At 35.7% G+C, this 17,150-nt stretch overlaps 1 protein-coding gene across 1 annotated transcript in view; it reads left to right on the top strand.

The window, feature by feature from the left end:
• LOC128026696 (uncharacterized) overlaps nucleotides 1-7,462 on the top strand; it is a 48,342-nt gene extending 40,880 nt beyond the window's left edge. The window contains exons 6-7 of the mRNA XM_052613962.1: nucleotides 6,208-6,338; nucleotides 6,632-7,462. Of these exons, the coding sequence (XP_052469922.1) occupies nucleotides 6,208-6,338; nucleotides 6,632-6,811 (311 nt within the window). The 3' untranslated portion in view covers nucleotides 6,812-7,462. The remainder of the gene's footprint in view (nucleotides 1-6,207; nucleotides 6,339-6,631) is intronic.
• The last annotated feature ends 9,688 nt before the right edge of the window (nucleotides 7,463-17,150 follow it).

Below are 17,150 nucleotides of genomic sequence, written 5' to 3'. Positions count from 1 at the left end.
GAGATATAGCTTTGAAAAAGTCATTGCTTACAAAAACGCAGACAGATATTATACATTTTAAATCATTAAGAAATAAAGTAATTAGTGATATGAGGAAGGCAAAAACTGCATATTTTGAGCAATTGGTTACAGAATCAGGAGGAAATAGCTCATCTCTTTGGAAGTGTATAAATAAACTTTCTAAAAAAGAGGGTACACAAAGAAAACCTTTAGTGCAGCTGAACATAAATGGTAGATTAAATACTGATAGCACTGAAATTGCCAATGAATTTAATAGATATTTTACTCAGTCTGTGGAAGAGCTTGCTATGTGTTTTAAAACTATACAACTACCTCAAAATGTAATCAGTCACCTATATTTATATAGTGCTTTAAACAAAATACATTGCGTCAAAGCACTGAACAACATTCATTTGGAAAACAGTGTCTCAATAATGCAAAATGATAGTTATGATAGTTAAAGGCAGTTCATCATTGAATTCAGTGATGTCATCTCTGTTCAGTTTAAATAGTGACTGTGCATTTATTTGCAATCAAGTCAATGATATCGCTGTAGATAAAGTGACCCCAACTAAACAAGCCAGAGGCGACAGCGGCAAGGAACCGAAACTCCATCGGTGACAGAATGGAGAAAACTTGGGAGAAACCAGGCTCAGTTGGGGGGTCAGTTCTCCTCTGACCAGAATAATAAATGGCACACCTTCATCCTTTCATATTTCTGAGGTTGATGAACATAAGATACTTCAAATTATTAATCAACTGAATAACTCAAGGCTAAAGATATATTTGGAATAAATGTTCTAAAAACATATAGTGCTTGTTTGATAAAGCCCTTGGTAAATCTGATAAATTTATCAATTAGAGAAAATAAATTCCCTTCAAATTGGAAAACTAGTATTGTAACTCCAATTTTCAAAGCAGGATCAGCTGATGAGGTTCAGAATTATAGACCAATTTCTATTCTTCCTGCAATTTCAAAAATTCTGGAAAAATTGGTAGCTGAACAACTTGTCAATTATTTAGAAAAACATGATTTACTTTATTCTAAACAGTTTAGTTTTAGGCCTAAGTATTCAACAGAAATGGCAAACTGCTATCTCACAGAATTTACTAAGGAATTCTTAGATAAAGGTAATGTAGTAGGTGCAGTGTTTTTAGATCTTAAAAAGGCATTTGATACTGTGAATCATGAAATTCTCATACACAAATTGAATTTATTTAACTTCACTCAGCAGGCAATGAATTGGTTTAGATCATATTTAGAATCCCGACATCAGTGTGTTAAAATTAATAATTCAAGATCAGCTTTACGAAATAATAATATGGGTCTCCCTCAAGGGTCAATTTTGGGCCCATTGTTGTTTTCCTTATATGTTAATGATTTTCCAAACTGTTGTAAGCAAACAAAAGGTCAGTTATATGCAGATGACACAGTCATTTATGTATCTTCAAAGACTCCAAGTTTAGCCGCAGAAATATTAACAAATGAAATGATTGGTGTGTCACAGTGGTTACAAAACAGTTGTTTGACCCTGAATTGTACAAAAACTGTCTCAATGTGTTTTTCAATAAGAAAGAAGGAAATGAGTGATTTTATAATTAAGATCAATCAAAAGGAAATTGAAACAGTTATTAATTTTACATATTTAGGTGTTATTTTAGACTCTCATTTGAAATTTGATATGCATGTTAAGAAGCTATGTAGAACAATCAAAACAAATCTGAATTGTTTTTACATGATTAGACCATATATATCCTTGAAAGCAGCCAAGTTATACATGCATGCAATGATTTTTTTCACACTTATCTGTCTGGAGTCAGGTTTCTCAACTGACTATTAAACCTGTTAGATCCTTATATAAACAAACACTAAAAGTTTTGGATAAGAAACCAATCAGATGGCATCACTGTAGCATTTTATAAAAATATAGTTTGCTTAGTTTTGAAAATTTTATAAATTCATCTGTTATTAAAATGTTTTTTAAATGTTTAAACAATCTTGCGCCAAAAGTTATATGCAAATTAATATCAAAACAGAGTAGTAGGGGGATCGCTACAAGAGGTGCAACTACACAGAACTGTATAGCACCACAGAGAAAAACTAAATTTGCACAATCTACATTTACAGTTCAAGGTACATTGTTATGGAACAGCTTGTCAGCTGAATTGAAAATGCAAACACAGTTGAATATTTTTCAAACAAAACTGAAAAAGTGGTTCAAACAAAAGCAGATATGTGAACATTGATGGTTGTACATAGACTTAGTTGTTTATTTTGTTTTCTGTCTTTTTTTTATTTATTTTTTAGCCTAACCAGGGACTGGGGCTGCAAATTAGTCATTGGCTAGAAGCCTATATGTAGAGCATCGGCTGCATGAAACTGTAGCAATCTTATACTGCATTGTCCCTGTTAAATAAACTGATAAATAAATAAATAAATAAATATAGGTCGTAAACATCTATTAAAATTAGAATTAAAAAACAACAACACGTAGATAATAAATAAATAAGATGTGAACATATAAATTATTTTTTTTTTAATTAAGAAAAATATGTTATTTTGTGAAATAGCCTATTATTGCAATTTAACATAATATATTTATATTTTAATTTACTTTAAAATATAATTTATTACTTTAAAGCCATCATGCATTTTCAGCATCATTACTCCAGTCTTCGGTATGATCATTCAGAAATCATTAAATTATGCTGATTCATTGGAAACAGTGGCTGCTTAATATTTTTGGGACCTGTGATATTTTTAAGGATTCTTGGATAAATAAAAACTATAAAGAATAGTATTTATTCCACTCATATGTTGGAATTGTGTTAAATATGTACAACTTTTCAAAAGTTTGTGGTCAGTAAATTTAAAGACACTTTTATTTTATTATTAAATGGATTAAAAGTGATTTTGTTAGAAAAATATATATTTTGAATAAATTCTGATGTTTTTAACTTTTTGTTTTATTCATGGAACACAGGTTCCAAAAAACATTAAGCATCACAACAGTTGATAATATTACCATCAATGATTATAACTCAGCATATTAGAATGATTTCTAAAGGATCACATGACACTGAAGACTTGAGTAATGATGCTGAAAATACAGTGCTGCGTCATAATAAATTAATAGAAATTATATTTTAAAGTATTCTAAGATAGGAAACCCATATTAGAAATTGCTGTAATATTTTACAATATTACTGTTTTTCTGTATTTTTGATAAACTAAATACAGCCTTGATGAACATAAGATACTCCATTAAAAAAATATACAAATATAAAAGATATAATAGATATATTATAATAGGATATAAAAGATATAATATATATATAATAGGCCTGTGTGTGTGTCCCTTATTTTTCTATGAAATAGAATGATTGTCCCTTATTTTCCTTTTCTGAAGTTGGCTACCCTAATCTCAGCTGCTTGGGATAGTGATGGGAAGTTCGGATCATTGTACTGACTCGGACCTTTGAGTAAAATCAACAAATCTTTTTCAAGTCATTTCATTCATTTTAGCATAATGTAATTCAAATATTCTGTGTTACATCCCTAATACGTCTACTACTTGCGCAAACGTTGATCATATTACAAACAATACAAAACTATAATGCTATAATAAACAGAAAATATGAATTCATGGTTTACCTGGGTCTTCAGTCTATGATCAGCTCAGCTCTTATCTGACAAGTCTTCAGTTTGAGTCGTTCCTTAATCACGTGACAGACCCATAAACTAAACCTATGCTGTCGGAGCCAGAAAGAGAATTGATTAGTTCATCTTTCGGGTATTCGGGTTGTTCTTACTTTTGTCACGTGATGTGACAGCATTGGATACAGAAATTAATTTCATTACAAACGTGTGCATAGTTATTATTATTATCATCATTATTATAATTATTATTTACTGTTACAGTTACGTGATGTGTTTCTGGTCTCTACATTTTTATTTTTCACAGTTTATAAATGTGTGAATTTCTGTGATGATGGTTCTTTTCAATAACACTGAATGTGGTAACAAAGGTAATGAAGAGTTGGTTATTATTATATATAAGTCTCTTTCCAGTTCAGACTACATTGGTTAAAGTTTATGGGGCTGTCATGTGATGAACGAATGACTCAACCCCGAAGACATTCGAAGAACAGGTGAACTAATTCCTGTAACGTAGACTAACCATGCTCCGTACACAACAATGTTTCATACAGGGGACGTTTTTAGCGCTGAGTGCTGAATGAATAATTCCAGGTCGTAAATAAAATATATGTGTCATCCTTTTGTTTCTCTCTTCCACCCCTGATGAAGACAGAGACCCATCCGCTGTTTGTTTCAGTAAGATCTGAGTTTAAGTTTGCTCAGTTCACCCACCGCGCTTAAACATGGACGGTGGGCAAGATACACTTCAAGACTATAGCTTGAGAGGGAAGACAGCTAGACCAGCGAAAATGTACATTTCTATTTAATTTATGTTTCCAACTGTACTACAGCCTTTATGAAATGAATATTATGTTATCACAAATTGTTAAATATATTACCTTTTGTTCAATAAATGCTTTGAAATGTGAATTTTTAAACATTGATTGCGGGCGATGTCCACTTAGTGTCACCCTCACCTGAGACAGGCAGCAGAGATCTCTTAGTTTATGAAGATTTCACATTCGTTGATCTTTATTTTCATTATTATTATTATTAATCAGTGCAAATTATTTGCCCTTCTTGTCTTTAGAAAGATATGGAAATGGTATTCACAAGCGTTTCACATGGTTCATGCTGAACTCACACGCCATAATTAATATCCCGACTCAGACACGCCTAACTTGCATAGCCCTTTATTAAAGCAGCAATTAACTTGCATTTTAACCAAATAAAAAGGTTTTTAATGTTTTCTTCAGGTAAAATATATAAACAGTTCACAGCTGATTAGTTAAATGTTAATTTTCTCTGATAAAATCAAGTTATAAAGCACTGTACGGGAACACTGTTAACCCCTATCATCTTCCGTACACTGGCGGAGGAGGTACTTTTCACCACTTTTCTGAAAAACTATTGATCCTAAAGACATCAATCGAAGTGTGAACTATAATAATAGGTATTCCCCAGAGAATGAGCACACAAACATGCTTGTCTGTCTTTCAACAACGGAGGAGTGGTCACTGGTGTGCGGTGAATAGTGAAGTGTGTACCGAACATGATCTACTGTAGAATGTTGAGCGTGCGCCGAACGAACGAATCATTCCCCGAAACAACTCCTTCTCCCCGAGTCACATTAAAGATTTGTTCAAAATGAACGAATCGTTTAAGAATGACCTATGACTAGCTCAGGACGCAAACTCTTCCTCTGCATATACTGTGAGTTTGTGTTGCTTAACATTCATCTGAGAAAACAATGTAGGTCATCTTATTATATCTATAATGTAAATCATTTATAACCCTATGCCAACCCAGGACAATTCATCAACATATCTCTAAATATGCAATTAGTAGAACATCACGATTTAAAAATAAAAGTTGCACGTGGCCAAATGTTAAAATGACATTGATTTAAATGTCATTGACTCACTCTGTAAAGCGAAGCATCACAAAGCCGTTGGCTCCCTCTGCATGTGTTTGTTATAATACATAATAAACTCAAGTTGGTTATGTTCATATCTTGTGTAGGCATATTTTATCAGGGTTGTTCAATAAAACCATGTTTTGATACTTTATTTGAAGTATTATTACCTCATCGTTAGTTTATATATAAATAGTCATACAAAAGCCTGTTTTTCAAAAATATCAGCTTACTCAATTGTAAAAATAATCAGTAAATTACCAAAACAATTATTAGTACAGCCCTTGATTAGTTAAAATATTGACAAATTCATATTCATGGAAAAAAATAATCAGTTTGAAGAAGGAAATGAGTCCTTGAAAATAAAAACAGTAGTGCTTGAAAAGTCCTTGAAACTCCTGGAATTTAATTTTGCAGTTTCTGTACGAACCCTGTGTCTCAAATACAGCACACTACATTGAGAGTTATCATTTTCATCAGTAAATTATTTGAGAAATATTATTAGTTGATCATGTTGAGGAAAAATATAACTATATCTACAATAGCTGTATTAGAGAAGATGAGCTATATTTTTCACATTTCTAATGTTTCCACTCTGTTTGTTTCACTCATTAATTAATTATCTTTTTTTCTTTTTGGGCTTCCTTTGCAGTAAAACTAAACAAACCTCAACTAACAATCGAGAGAGTCGGCCAGTCTCTCCGTTTTCAAACACATGTATCAGATTTAGAGTTTAAACCTCATTGCTACAAATTCAACTACACATACACCATGTGCGATAAGGTAAGTCATGTTCTGTATTTTTATATAAAATAGTATGAGATCTTTATTCACTATTACATATTATCATTCTTACTAAAGCTTTAAATACACATAAAACTGTCTTATTTTAATCCTTAAGAGTATAGAATAAATGAAAAAGGAAATTAAAACAGTGCAGTATGTACCAACCCACATTTTAAACATTGTCATTGTGGAGCCATATAGTGTAGCTCATAATGCCATGTTAAACAAGATCCAGCTTCTTTTATTCTAGGAGTTTCCAATCCTATATTTTTCTCTTGTTGTGTTTACAGAGAATACAAACAATGGTGACAGGAAATAGCAACTATGAAGTGGACTATGACTCAAAGTGCGTATACAGAGTCAGAGTGCAGATCATCTTTTCAGACAAATGTGGTGCAGGAAATAGTGACCTGAGTGACGAGGTGAATTTTTGCAGGACGCACACTTGCCAGGATTTCTGTATTGCGTAAAATATCCAGGTGCACAGTGCAGATCGATCATTGTATGACATTATTTCATGAGAGCTATAGAGAGCAGAGCAGACGGCTTCTCTTGCTTTCAAATCACTCTCGCTGTACTTCTGTGTCATTCAGTGATCGGTGCACAGCTCCGTGTCCCGTATAAATGGAACATATGGCCATCCTAAAAATGGTATATCTGGGCCTAATAATCTGCATCATATTCAGCTATAATAATCATTCTTTGATTAGATTGTCTTAATATTAGGCAAATAGTTAATATTTTATGGAAAAATAATATGAGGCCTGCAACAAGGTTAACAATTAAAAATAATAATAATAATAATAAATTAGTTTCTAGGACAATCTTGTTGCACCTAAACTACTGAATGGTAGTTTATGTATGATTGCTTAATTTCCTGCAAATGAAATGTGCTTTCTTCTGCTCTTATGAAGTTCAGAGGGGGTGGTAAAACTAATTAAACTGACGGTGTAAAAATTATTTTTTACTTTATGAGTTGATGTAGATCACCTGTTCAACATCATATTAACCTTCCCTTAAGACTGTATTAGACAGGTACAGGTGGGGGGAACATATGGCTCTCAACATGCTTTTATTGTAAGATGATGTTTGATTATTAAATCACAAAGTTAAGAAAAAGATATGGTTTTGTGGACATTGATTATTCCAACATATGAGTTAAGGACAACTTACCATCCTACACTGTCTTATAAGAAAGCCACAACAAAAGTAAGAACCATCTTGGACTAAGAGGATATTTTTAAAAGTAAAGAGTAATTTCACTGTGCATTAAAATGGACTGAGAAACTCTTTGAATGGAGAAAGTTTGGACGCGCGCATGTGGCAGTGAGTGACTACTATTGATGCATCTTTACACAGCCGATTTAATGCTGCTCTAAACCGGGTCTGTGTCTGCTCAGAATTCAGTGTAAAGACACAATGCCTCATATAATCAGCCCTAAAATCTCATTCCCTAGTATCAAAGGTGACGCAATGCTGTTTTGATTCAGTGTAAATGAAACGTGAAACAGTGCCGCTCTAAGCAGAGCCGCTGTCATGGTACACAACCCAATGTACGCCTGTCAGTTCCAGCCTATAACACGTAGCCTACAGTAAGCTAGCTCTATTTGTTTTAGCTAACATTAATTTAAAAATAATTCTACCAATAGGGGAAATAACTGGTATGACAAAGAAGTAAAGAGCTTCTTTTAATAAGAGCAGAAGAAGAAATTATCTGGCAAATTGACAGAATTATAAGAAACAGCAATGTGTACTGTACTATTGCTGAGAGACTTCAACTTCACGGTGTGCAGTTTTTACCTAAAAACAAAAGATCACAACAACATGAGTGGAATGACTGCCAAGTCATTCACTTTTTTGGCATGTATGATAACATCTGGGGACATCATCCCAGTGCTTTGCCGGTAAATGCTGTTGGATGCTTGACGCAGACAGAAGAAAGTTACAGCGCCACCGAAGATGGAGATGAAGAAGACATTTGTCCACCAACAAGGAGTTTTCTGACATCAGTTCTCTTATTACGCTTACGTTAAGATGATGTAAGAGAAACAGGTCAATTTAACTCAAAGATAATCATTTAAGATTTTAAATGGAATTTGGTAGGGCTTGAATAGACTAGTCGAGTAGTCGAGTGATCGATTACTTAAACCACTAGTCGGTGCTGTCGGAAACAATCGACTACTTTAGGATTTTTAGGATTACAATATTGCATGTAGCTGGTACTTTCTATGACCTTATCTATGTTGCATGTAAAATTAAAATATGTAAATAGGGGTGTGCCTGAAGCCGAATTGCTTATTCTGGATGGATATAGCACGGATAATGGCTTCAAAAACAAATAACAGACCAGGAATAATTCTGCCTGAATACTCGGCTGAAGCTGACACAGTCTGGGATTTGCTAGATAACAGGTGAGCCAGGGGATCAGCGCAAAATTAGCTATACAGAGACCGCTAAAGTGAATCAATGTAAATTTTATGAGTGAAAAGAGCGCAAATCAAACACAGCATTGCTGTCGTCTCTCCGTGCATCTCTCAGAAATCAGAGCTTGGCAAGAATAATATAAACTTTAATAAAACATCATATACGTTCTATTGTATATATTTAAAAGGGAATGATTTAAACTTTAGGCTACGATATGATACAAATGAATGGATTAAGCACAGTGCGCTCACCAATCAAACAGCCGCTGCGCATCTCAATCTCTCAAAAATCAGTTCTCTTTCCACAGTAGGCTAATAATCAACTTAGATATGGTTACATTTTCTATTTTGCCTACATATTTGCATCTTTATATTTTGCTGGTTTGCACGACACGCACATTTGTTTAGTGAAGATCACTAAACATTAAGACTTGCTTAAAGAGTTAATGTAATGAAAATGTGCGCATTGAATTGATTTAGTCGTTTTCAAATGATCACTAACCGTTTGTCATGACATCTCTCTGCTTGCATGATAAATATTATTTTAGAAATTCATAATTATTTTAGTTTAAAACAGCATACTTGTTCAGTGATAACTACGAAAAAAAAAGATAGCCATAACAGTCTTATCAAGTGCTGTACAATGTTGTATCCGAATGCAGATACGAAAAATTTTGTGATTGTTACAAACACAAATACAAATACTGGCTGTTACATTAAAATTTTAATATGTAATGTCATAATAGTTTTGACAATTTATATATGTAATTGTTGCATAAGGCTATGAATTAATGAGCATTTGTTGATTAAAAAGAAATGAATGTCTTTTCATTTACAGGTGCATGAACCACCAGTAGTCGAGTAACTCGAGTATTTTTTTAATAAAAAATCGACTAGTAGAAATCAGTAGTCATGCAACCCCTAGAATTTGGACAGAATCACTGTTTTACGACTGATCACTGAGTTGGCCAGAAATTTACTGAACCAGCCATATAACATCAACTCTGCAGTGGATATTAATATCCAAAATATAGTGAAAACACTATTAATTAGCACAGTAATGAGATCAGCAGTTTAAGACATTAACGGGTCCCACTTTATATTAAGTGACCTTATCAACTATGTACTTACAAATTAAGCATTTGATGCAATGTACTTATGTTTTACTTACCTGTATTTACATTGTGCTTACATTTTAAGTACCTGCATGATTTGTCTGTAGTTACTGTAGTGTACTTTCATTTGTAAGTGCACTTTTGTAAGTACACACCATAACTTCAATATTGTAACTATGCTACAGTTTCTGTGACTGGGCGGTTTCATGATTTTACATGTGTAAAGCATTATTGTTCATGCCTACAGCCATTTTGCTTAAATATGAGTATGAGTGGATACTTAATATTCAAATCAAATCAAATGTTCCTGTAGCTGAAGTGGTAGAGCATTGTGTTAGCAAGTGCAAGGTTGTAGGTTTGATTACCAGGGAACGCATGTTAAGTAAAATATGTTAGCCTGAATGTACTATAAGTTATTTTGGATAAAAGCGTCTGCTAAATAAATTAATTTATTACATTTTTTATTATTTAATAGTCAAGGTATTTGCCAAGTGCATTCCAAACGGATTCATAATGGCACGCACTTGCCCTGTTCACTACAAAGTCACCACTTCAAGGGCTCTACCCTTCCAAGGGAGTAGGGCATGATCACTTCCATTTGGAATTTGCCCATGCCTCGTTCAGTACGACTAGATAGACTGTTACACCACTATTTGTACAGCATGTATTAATCTCAGTTGATGTTAGTTAAAATGTTCTTGTTCATGTTAATTCACAAAACATTAACCAAGGTTGTCAGATACAACTTTTAATCTTAAAAACGTATTAGTAAATGCTGAGATTAAGTCAAGTCGCCTTTATTTATATAACGCTTTAAACAACAAAGATTGTGTTAAAGAAACTGAACAACATTAATTAGCAAAACAGTGCAAATAATGGAAAATTACAGTTAAAAGCAGTTCATCATTGAATTCAGTGATGTCATCTCTGTTCAGTTAAAATAGTGTCTGTTCATTTATTTGCAATCAAGTCAATGATATCGCTGTAGATGAAGTGACCCCAACTAAGCAAGCCAGAGGCGACAGCGGCAAGGAACCGAAACTCCATCGGTGACAGAATGGAGAAAAAAACCTTGGGAGAAACCAGGTTCAGTTGGGGGGCCAGTTCTCCTCTGACCAGACGAAACCAGTAGTTCAATTCCAGACTGCAGCAAAGTCAGATTGTGCAGAAGAATCATCTGTTTCCTGTGGTCTTGTCCTGGTGCTCCACTGAGACAAGGTCTTTACAGGGGATCTGTATCTGGGGCTCTAGTTGTCCTGGTCTCCGCTGTCTTTCAGGGATGTAGAGGTCCTTTCTAGGTGCTGATCCACCATCTGGTCTGGATACGTACTGGATCCGGGCGACTGCAGTGACCCTCTGATCTGGATACAGACTGGATCTGGTGGCCACGGTGACCTCGGAATAAGAGAGAAACAGACAAATATTAGCGTAGATGCCATTCTTCTAATGATGTAGCAACTACATCGAGTTCTTCAAGTTCCAGAGTTTAGGCGCCAAATAGGAAAGGGATCTGCCGCCCGTAGTTGATTTTGATTTTGACATTGTAGCCGCACTGGGTTGTACATAATAATTAACTCAAATGATATATAGGGAATTTGAATAATTAATCAATAATATGATTAATATATATCTCATATGACAGTTACACAAAATTTTATTGATTTTGAAAAATAGCTCAATTGACGCGCGTGTGAGCTGAGCTGGAGCTTGGCTTGAGCGTGGTCTCTTTGTCTTCCGGCCCGGGGCTGCTGCGGAATCGCGCTGTATTTGAAAGGTTCAACAAACAATGTTCCAGAATTCTTCTTCCTTGTGTGGAGAGGCGAATAGTTGAATAAACTTAGTAAAGAAAACAAAACAACGAAAACAAAAGCTTCCGAAGGAGCCATGAGAATGGCTGTCCTCTCAGTCCCTGTGCTGAGGGGGACGGCGATAGGCGCGCGGCCCAAGGCCGTGCAGAGGGACCAGTGGGAGCGACGAGGGTCGCAGCAGGTTAGCAGCGTGTAAGAGAAGGAAGAGAGGGCGGACCTTGTTCGGTCAACTCTTATTGCTTGAGATGGTTCACGCCTCTGTTCGTGTGAACAACCAATGAACGTCCGCGATCTGAAGCGGGAAAAAGTTCCTTTGTCTCTGTGGAAACACCCACCCTACTAACTTTGGGGCTTATCAGATTTCAGCAGTGATATTCTAACAAGTTCGTAATTCCAGATTAATACATTTTTCATTACTTTGCTTTAGATAAATGGTTCTGTCAAAGCATGAAGATTAAACAGATCCCAAAAATAATATATATAAATGATCAAAACATGAAGTTACATTCAAATGCAGAATTACACACATTTAAAGATTAACACACGCTATAATTTATATGGGAAACATCTAATGTACCAACAAAAACAATACTATATACATTTAGACTACATCTGATTACATTTTACCATTCTTTTTGTAAGAGTTAGATTTCCTGTCCTGTTTCCCAGTGGGGTCATAAAGTTTTACGACCTGGTCAGGAGTGGGGTTACATAAACATGACTATTTGAGAGCCTTAAAATGAGGAGAAACATTTCCAATTTATAAGATAGTAAAATTATAATCCTCGCATAACAAGGATTAACCATTGTACGCACAAACATATTCAAAATACATATTATTAATAAAATGAAGAAGGTAAGGAACTTTAAGGAAGGTTTCTTTTTGTGTGTATGTTGGAATGTGGGTGGGGGTTTCGTGTCTCCTTTGAGACTCGCACGGGTATCTTAAATAATTTAAGTCCAGCCAGGCTGGCGCCGGGCCAGGCATTTAGTGTAAAAAGGTTTCATGTTATAAGCTTGAATTTAACCCATGAATCGATGACCTGCATATGCGTTACAACATTAACATTAACTAATTGTCGATTCATGTTTTCTTCCTTGACTTTAACCCTTTCAAGTCGATTAATGCGTATACGCGTTATGAGGCATTTTCTACTGATAACCCCAAAAAGAACTTAAATTACACTTTCAGTTTTGATCGTACAGATAAGAGCAATCACATCAATCGAATCTGTAAAGGGTCTTTGTATACAGAAAAAAGCGTTTTTGTATACAGACATAATAACAAAAAAACTTTGTGCATTTATAAAATAAAGATAACAAACAAGGTGTGCTGTCTGCAGCCTTTGTCTGCACTGATCTTCATTTAGACATGCCTCATTAAAATGAACTGTAACTCAATGAATACTCAACGAAGAGACATGAGAGACATATCTATAGAAAGCTTGACATGTCTACTTTTAAACTAAGTGCTACTGAAAACATATTCTGTGATAAAGTAATCCATATGAAAACAACGCGATGTCCATTTTTCACATCTCCCTTCATTATCTTCTAATGTGACCACGCCCCTGCACTGAACGCCCTATTCAGATTAAAATGTTTCACTGTAGCGCGCGGCTTGAATACGCCTACACAACAGAAGACAACGCAGCAAGACTGTTCTTCAAGTTCTTTTATTTTACTGTTTGCTTCGCGATGAGAGGAATAAGACATAATTCACCCCAAAAAGATGTGATGTGGATTACCTTAGGATTTGAGATTTGGATTTCCTCAGAAAAAAGAATGAAGCACTTTATTCAGCAGAGATCATAAACATAAAAGGTCTATTTGTATTTATGTATATACTTGTACTAGTTTTCACATAATGTGTAAACATTTTACTAGTTAGACTTTTTCCATACTATAATTGCTGACTAAATGTATAATCAAGTGAAACATTATGAAGTTTCAATATCAATATACAATACTATACCATTCAAAAGCTTGATGTAAATAATATAAATGTAACAAATAAATTTAACTGTAAAAATGTAACAAACAGTGCTGTTCTTTCAATTTATATTATGCAGCTCATTATGCAGGCCTTTATCTTCTCATGTGTAAATCACAATGATAATTATGATAGTTGATGCCTACTCGCATCTACTTGACTACTCGACTTTTACCAACAAAAATGGTCTTAGAACATTTAAATCAATATATTGTTTTCTGTAAGTGAGTAAACAAGATGATTTTCACATAATTTAGAAAGAAAAATTCTAGGCTAAAAGCTCCAGTTCTCAACAGTCCGGGAAACCAATGTTATGTATGTGTTTTATTGCCTTATTCAAGTGTTTTAAAGGGGGGGTGAAATGCTATTTCATGCATACTGAGTTTTTTACACTGTTAAAGAGTTGGATTCCCATGCTAAACATGGACAAAGTTTAAAAAATTAAGTTGTACGTTTGAAGGAGTATTTCTGTTCCAAAAATACTCCTTCCGGTTTGTCACAAGTTTCGAAAAGATTTTTTCGAGTATGGCTCTGTGTGACGATAAATGGAGCGGAATTTTCTTATATGGGTCCTGAGCACTTCTGCCGGAAGAGCGCGCTCCCGTATAGCAGAGCACTGAGAGCACAACAGACTTCACTGATCAGAGCGAGAGAGAGCGTTGCGAAATGTCACAAAAGAAGTGTGTTTTTGGTTGCCAGGGCAAGACAACCCTGCACAGATTACCAAAAGAGAAACAGCATTAAGGGACCAGTGGATGGAGTTTATTTTTACAGAGCATCAACGGAGTTGTGCAAGTGTTTGTTCCCTGCATTTCGAAGATGCTTGTTTTATAAACATGGCCCAGTTTGACGACGGATTTGCGTATCGTTTATTTCTTAAGGATGATGCAATCCCAACGAAAAAGGGCCACGATCGTGTGTTGGAACCGCAGGCGGTGAGTAAAACTGCTTCAAATATCTCTGTCTTCTTGTTAGTGCATTCGCCTCCCATGCTGAGACCCGGGTTCGAGCCCTGCTCGGAGCGAGTCGTTGCTGCTGCTTTCGTTCAGTTTCAGCCTCAGGATCTGATTCTGGATCATAAATATACGCTGAATCTGACTGTTAGCCATGGTTTGTTTTGGCTGTTTTTTTAGCCTCACAATGTCACAGCTTCCAAACGCTCTCAACGCAAAAGCCTACTCGCGCTCGTGATTCTTTAGCTCCGCCCACACGTCACGCCTCCAGTCGGTCATGTTTTTCCGGGAAAAATCGGTACAGACTATCTTTCTCTTATGAATATAATAAAACGAAAGACTTTTTGGAGTTATGAAGGATGCAGTACTACTCTATAGGTACTCAAGATTAACAGGATATTGAGTGAAAACGAGCATTTCACCCCCCCTTTAACATTTTTAGTTTTTCACTAACTACGCAAAACAATTTTTTTCTCAAAAACACAATCATGTAAATACATGTAGCGCACATATTATAATAGCCCAGTATGTGCTGATTACAGTGAGATTAGACTTTAGCCATTTAGATATTTTACATTTTATAAGAAACTGAAAAAACACAAATGTCAGGGCATGACAAAACTTCTCATGGCCCCAAAAATACCCTTAGACACCAAAGGGTTAACTAATGCAGTTAATTAACATTAACGAATGAAACCTTATTGTAAACTGTTACCAGTAAGGGTCCGGAACATGCACTGATACCCAGGAACTAATGTATACTTACTCCAAAAATACACAAAACTGGACAATTTAATAAAGTGTGTAACCTGTACTAATGTGTACTTACTGTAAGGGCTCTTTCTCTATTGGACAGCTGGGGTGAGTTATTTTGACACAACCGGTTTATTTATTTTTCTTCTTCATCAAACTTTCTGGATTCTCGTCTCATTGTGGTCAGACGTTCACTCACATCACTGCAAGCAGGTTTATAAGGTAAGTTAATATGATGATATGATTATTAACTTCTGTATTTAATAAGTTGTGGTTAGAGCACACTGAATGTACTGTTTAATACAATATTTGATCTGTCGCTGTGGGAAAGGAAAGTTGCGCAGTTGAGCAATTGTTTAAACGTGAGCAAAAGTGGGTGTATTCACACCTGTCTTGTGTGGTTCGATTGACCCTTTGGTGTGGATCTTTTTGGCAGGTGTGAATACAGCAATCATACTCTTGTACGCACCAAACAACCGAACAAAGACCCAGCTGAAGAGGTGGTCTCGGTTCAGTACCAAACAAACTCTGGTACAGTTCATTTATGGTGTGAATATGATCTTACCCAACTGCAGAAATCACTGTGCCTTTTGAGATAACAGGCTCCCATAGTTGGAGTTGCCTTATGGGAAAGTGTTGGTTTCACAACATTTGCTAGCCATTGAAAAAATTTGTCTTGGTTCAACCTGGAGCTCCAAAGAGACACGCTGCCTCATTGACATTTAGGCAGATACCATAATATCACAGCTTCTCGTGAAGACACATAAAAATGCGGATGTGTTTAGTAAGTTCAGCGAAAGGACGAATGAGAGGGGATTTGAGCGGTCTCCCACGCGGTTTTGAGTAAAAGTAAAAAAAACTTTGGCAACTTTATATGGAGGTGCGCGTGATGCTCTAAGCAAGAGAGGCAGTTCCAGAGACAAAAAAGACAAATGTCCATGGTACAACGAACTGGACAAAATCCTAGGACACGTCCAACCGTTTGTCCCATGGACAGTGTCGAGTCGAGTGGTCTGACTCTGACATAGACTAGGCTATATAGACTTCAGAAGCTTCATGGTCATGAAATGTATTCAGTTTAGACTACAGTTTGGTGGCATTCAGTAAGACGTTGTTGCCTTTTTTTGTTTAATGTTATTTATTATTATTATATTATATATTGACAGGACAAAAGGGAATAACGGCCTCTGATCCTGAACCAAATGGCCCTACAGATACTTCACTTACCAAATCCATTGACAAAGAGGACAGCGATACTACACTCAGTTGTGATGAGCAGAGTGGAGAAAGCAGTGGAAGGGTGGCCATTCCTGGGGCTCAAGCTAGGAAACACCTGGGAAGGAAGCATAAGGCCAAAGATTTTCAGGCTGCTAGTGAGCTGAACTCAGTCCTTGGGAATCTGCTGAAGGCACATCAGGTGGCAGAGGAAAGGCGATTTCTAGCTATGCAAGCTCAGCAGGAGGCAAATCGTCACGTTTTCACACCTAGTGGCTACTCTCGCTAATGTGTTGTCCTCTGGTCAGTCACAGCACCCAACCCACTTCTTTCCACTAGCTCCAATGAGTTCAACCCCAGCCAGTGCGTGGTCCATTTCCCAGCCACCCAGGGACCAACCACAGCAGCCCATGGCCCTGCAGCTAATGCTACCATATATGTTGACCAGCTGAAGAGGCTGCAAATAATAATAATAATTAATAAATAATTCCTTACATTTATATAGCGCTTTTCTAGACACTCAAAGCGCTTACATAGTAAGGGGGTATC

Source organism: Carassius gibelio, chromosome A13 (genome assembly GCF_023724105.1).
Source record: "Carassius gibelio isolate Cgi1373 ecotype wild population from Czech Republic chromosome A13, carGib1.2-hapl.c, whole genome shotgun sequence".
NCBI classification, from domain to species: Eukaryota; Metazoa; Chordata; class Actinopteri; order Cypriniformes; family Cyprinidae; genus Carassius; species Carassius gibelio.
This window is presented reverse-complemented; position numbering and strand designations above follow the sequence as displayed.